We start from the raw sequence: 4,988 nt of genomic DNA on the forward strand, positions 1-4,988 counted from the left end.
GATGGATGGATGGATGGATGGATGGATGGATGGATGGATGGATGGATGGATGGATGGATGGATGGATGGAAATAAAGAAAAGTGAAATGCCTCAAACAGTAAGTGTATTTGTGTTTTCACAGACTGTGAAGTATCTTACACGCTACAAGCTGGAGATTACCAAAACGTCTGATGAATTCCAGCTCACTAAAGCTGTCGTCTGCAGACAGTTCGACAAAAAGGTTTGGCAGCATTTATTTATTTTTCATTCTCTGTCAGAGTGACACTACTGAACTTTATTTATTTGTTTTGTACCTTCCTTTTAGTTGGGACTTGTTGTTCCACTTCATGCATTGAATCTTCCATTCGAGCCAATTAAGGAGTTGGGCGAACACTGGTGTGAAATTACTGTAAGAACTGTTTTTTTTAATCAATGCATCATTTTCCTCTGTTTAGCATGAAGGCAAATTGAAACAACTTGAAAAATGTATAAATTACAAATTCTCTCCTTTACTTGTTGTTTGTGAAAAGGATTTTGTTCTAATTATGCAGCAGCTACAGGATGCAGTTATATTTATTGTTTATATGGATGTATTAGCAAAACCATTCAATTTTTGTCTGATCCGTTTTATTTATTGAAACACAATCCCTAATTTCCACCATTTTTCAAGGTRAACGGACTGGACACAGTTCGAATTCCCATGTGGCTGTTGCCGAACGAAGGCGTCTCTGCAAGCAGCCAGGAGGAGGCTGAGGCGGCGAGCGAAGCCTCCGTAGAGGAAACGACTTCAGGAGACACCCAGACAAGACACGACTCAACAGCACCACCAAGTGAAGGCCCAGAGAAAAATTAGGATTTAGAATTTGACATTTTTCTGATTGTTCAAAGATTTTTTAATTCTAAGTCCGAGGTGTTTTATCATTAAAAAGCAATGCAYTACTGCTGTTTATTTGTGCTTAAAATAAAAAAAGAAAAACTGTATTCTTGAGGTTTCACACCAAAGGTTATGRCTCATTGTTGACCAAGCTAAATAATAAAAACTGCCAACAGGTATTCAAAAGAAAAGAAGCAAGAAAAAACTCAGTTTTATTGATTTAAACTGCAAACACACAGTAAATAAAAAGTGGTACAAGTAACAGTTCAGATCAAAACATGAATTTGGAATGTAAATGTTATAAAACAGCACAAACAGCTGCTTGAGGTGAAGCATTTTACTTAATTTCTGTATTTTATTTAAATCAGATCAAAYTGTCAGAATTTAAATACTTATTTGCACAGTTAATTGTTGAGTTTAATTGTGTAAGATCATATGAAACGGTTGACATTTGGAGATTTTTTGCAAAATGCTACTTGAAATGCATAAAAACCTGCTACTGGAGCAATATCTTGTTTTGATGAAAGTGACCGTTCCCACTGATCCAGAAGGAAATATTAACTTCCCACAAATTAGATCTCAGCTGAAGAATTTCAGAGCCATACAAATACATAAATGCAGGTAAAATTAAATTTATTATTATTTTTTTTTATTTCAATGAATTTTCTGGTCTATAGTGCAGCCAAATAACTTGATAAAACTCATGTTTGGTTCTCTGGTACAAAGAATATCTAAAGACAACCAAATTGTTTTTATTTGTGACAAAGTTGTTGATTTCTTGAATAAATACTTAACGTCACAGCTTTCCAACAACTTCAGCAGCATGTTCCTACGTCTGATTCCCAGAGAGCCAAACATTTTTTTTCATGTTTTTTCACCACAAAAATACCTTTTAGTACAGAAAAATATGCATCCAAAAGGGGAAAAAAACATTTATAACAAGCACATTTATATTTCTATTACCGGTTGACCTTAAAAACKCTAGAAGGTTTTTTTTATTAGTGATTATATTTTGAGTGGAGTGGATTTTTAGTTCTATAAGAAAAAGTTTCAAACAAAACAGATGAATTCATTACAATAAAGAGTGGAGGGTAGAAAGAACCTTCTGCTTTGTTTATTTACATGTTGCTTCTAAACAGTTTTTATTTCCAGAGTATCTGAAAACCACTGCAGTCCACAGTGACGACCACTAGAAGCCGTATTTGGCCTGGGTCTGCCGGCGGGTTAGCCTGTTTTCTGCCCAACTGTTCTTCAGCTCCAATTCACGCTCCTTCGCCTGAAAAGTAAAAACATAGCGTCTATTTTTTTCCATCAGAGAAGCCCTCTGAGCTGTATGGGGAGTTGTACACAGAATTTTATTACATCCAGACAACTGGAAATAAATCATACTGCTCAAAAAGCAAGCGTGAGATGATGAGTGACAACTTTACGAGCCTGGGTGCGTGTGTGTGGTTTTAAACACATCATTCGTGCTTTGTGTTTGCTTACTCACCTGGTGGATGAGATAAGTTATCTGATGTTTGCGCCTCTGTTGTCCAGTGGGCTGTACTCCTTTTCTCTGCAGAAAAAACACATAAAAGTCGCATTAAAATTTGTTGTTTTTCTTTATGATAATAGAACATTTACATGAGATATGCTTCGATGTCCAGAAGATTCCCGCAGTCGTGTTTTTAAATGAACACAAATAAAACCACTGCGAGGACGACGGCTGATCGATTTATTATCAAAAAATAAAAGCTATGGAGACATATGAAATGCTAATAATGGTCTGCTTTTTTGAGCTAGTAATGTTTTTCTTCCTAAAAGTTACCATCAAAGGCTGCAAAATCTTTCATAAACGTGTTTAGGTGTAACCATTGCTCTAAATCAACCCGCTGCATAAAAACAAGCCAGGATTTTGGTTTTCCTAAAGTCACAAACACAACCCTGCCCATGCAAAACATGCAGCCACAGGCAGATCCACACGGGTCACCTTGCTGTACGACTGCCGGTTCTGCTTCTCCTCCGTCATGTTCTTGGTCATCCACTGCTGGTTGCCACTCAGCTGGTCGTCCCCTTTGATCTCCAGGAACTTCACCTCCTCCTTGCCTCGGTTTCTTTTCCCCTGCAGTCGCATGAACTGCAGAAAATCCATTGATGAGACGGTGTTCAGGAGAATCTACACACCATACGGTGAACAATTTAAAGAAAAGGCAAAGAAGCAGATTTCTTACAGCTTCATCGTCAAACATGGCGGACTGTTCAGGCTCCTCATCCTCTCCCAATCCAGGGTTAGGATCTTGGTAGTAGGGCTCATAGTACCCCTGAAACAAAAACATATAAAGCAGATTAATGTTAACTCCTTGCTAATTACACGTTTGTCTGCATCCAAACCTACTGGTTTTGTGCATGAAGTTGTAAAATAAATGATACCTGCTCTGAGCCTGCCACCGACTCTTCATACTGACTATATTGACCCTCCCATGCTCCTTCTGCACCCTGGCTCCCGCCAAAGTRGAGAGGGGCGTCTGACTGTCCTGGCTCACTGGCAGCTGAATAAGAACGGGTTTCAGCAGGAGGTTCTGGCTCGGGTTCTGGACTTGGGACAACCGCAGGTCGAGACTGGGAGCTCTCTTCGAGGGAGAAGTAGTTCTGTGGACTTATGTCCTCCTCGTCCTGCTCTTCTGTCGCTATTTGTCTAGCCACCTGCATGGCTGCAGACTTGGCTGCAGCTTTGATAGCGGAGGGAGAAGCACTGGAACCAATCAGGCCCTGAGAAGGAGCGCCAGGAGGTTTGGGTCCTTTGGCTTCTTGCCGTTTGGTGAGTGTATGAGGAATCAAAGGTCTGTCCGTCTCCTTCACCGTCAGGTTTTTGGGCTTTGGGAGAATGGAGGACAAGCCTGAACCTGCACCCTGGTGAAAACAAATATAACAGCGTTATTACCGTGTGCAGATGAGACAATAATCTATTCACAAACACTGATTTATTAATCTGCCCAGCTTGTAAATGTGGATTATTTTACAATCAACACAACAAAGTTTACCTGAGCTTTTAGTTTCTTCGCTGGTTCGTCATCATCAGAGTCCGACTGTAAATGAGAAATAAGAATTACAACCTGAAATCATACCACAACAGTTTAAAAGTACGATGGGTCTTTGCTGACTCACATCCCGTCTCTGGACCTGCGGAACATTGATCTTGACAGGCTCGGTTCGTTTCTTCGGCTTAGGCAAACTGGATAAGAAGGAGCTTCCTGTAGATAGCTGGGGAACTGAGTCATCCCTCGGCCTGTTGTCCCCTGCAGCATGCTTTGGTCCTCCCTTTCTGTCTGCAGATCCAGATGTTTTCGGAGCAGGCAGGACGGAGAACAGCCCCCCTCCACGGGGTACACTCTCCTCCGAGTCACTCTCATCACTGCTGCCATAAGCGACTAAYGACATGTTTGCTGATGTTGAGGATTAGAGAACCTGCAGGACATTGGATGAGCACTTTGGCACGAAGAAGCCGCACTCGCACCGACTTATTCGATCAATCAACTTCAAATAAAAGGTACGAAAATATTTCCTGACTACAGCCACGGTGATAAAATAAATTAAAAAAAAGAAAAAAAACGCGACCTGCTGATAAGATTATTTCAATGAGAGCGCAGAGCTAAAATGTTAGCAAAGCCACCGTCTTCACCTTATTACTCACCGCTTTTTTTCTTATTTTTATTCTTAACTAATATTGCGCATAATAAATTACACCATGATACGATACGGCTTGGTGCTATCACACACTTTAACGTGTTGTTGCGCCAAGAAAGCGAGTTCGTTAGTCCCTGAACTGCTTCAAAACACTCGCCTCCATCATTAGCAATGAGGACAAGGCGACTTCCTGTGAATTTTAACGACAACAAAATGTTACTGCGCCCTCTAGTGGAATAAGTGCAAAAGATGTTGTTTTTTTAATTTAAAAAATGTTTTGGCGCCCCCTTGTGGAGTAGATGTGAAACGACTTAAATCTGAAAACTCACAGAAAGCGACCTTTTATTTTTTACTTTTCATTAGTGTAGTTAAGTTTGGCATCTTTGCTGTGTATAAGTCAAAACTGGGTTGAAATTATTTATAAATAAAATAGCTACTAGGTTAATTTTTAGTCCAATAAAATAAAAG

The 4,988-nt window shown here is 40.0% G+C and overlaps 2 protein-coding genes across 2 annotated transcripts in view; one reads left to right on the forward strand and one right to left on the reverse strand.

The window, feature by feature from the left end:
- The window catches only part of mrpl9 (mitochondrial ribosomal protein L9), a 6,416-nt gene extending 5,455 nt beyond the window's left edge, over positions 1-961 (forward strand). Inside the window, exons 5-7 of the mRNA XM_013999819.1 lie at positions 123-221; positions 306-389; positions 651-961. Coding sequence (XP_013855273.1) covers positions 123-221; positions 306-389; positions 651-833 — 366 coding nt within the window. The 3' untranslated portion in view covers positions 834-961. The remainder of the gene's footprint in view (positions 1-122; positions 222-305; positions 390-650) is intronic.
- Positions 962-1,939: 978 nt separating this feature from the next.
- prcc (proline rich mitotic checkpoint control factor) lies at positions 1,940-4,652 on the reverse strand. Its single transcript, XM_013999818.1, has 7 exons — positions 4,002-4,652; positions 3,878-3,922; positions 3,267-3,746; positions 3,068-3,157; positions 2,827-2,973; positions 2,347-2,412; positions 1,940-2,130 (listed from the first exon to the last, which is right to left on the reverse strand). Exons 1-7 carry the CDS (start codon positions 4,272-4,274, stop codon positions 2,044-2,046), a joined length of 1,188 nt encoding a protein of 395 aa, XP_013855272.1. The 5' UTR covers positions 4,275-4,652; the 3' UTR covers positions 1,940-2,043.
- Between the last annotated feature and the right edge of the window lie 336 nt (positions 4,653-4,988).

The sequence above is a fragment of the Austrofundulus limnaeus genome, unplaced genomic scaffold, assembly GCF_001266775.1.
Source record: "Austrofundulus limnaeus strain Quisiro unplaced genomic scaffold, Austrofundulus_limnaeus-1.0 Scaffold2492, whole genome shotgun sequence".
In the NCBI taxonomy this organism is placed as follows: Eukaryota; Metazoa; Chordata; class Actinopteri; order Cyprinodontiformes; family Rivulidae; genus Austrofundulus; species Austrofundulus limnaeus.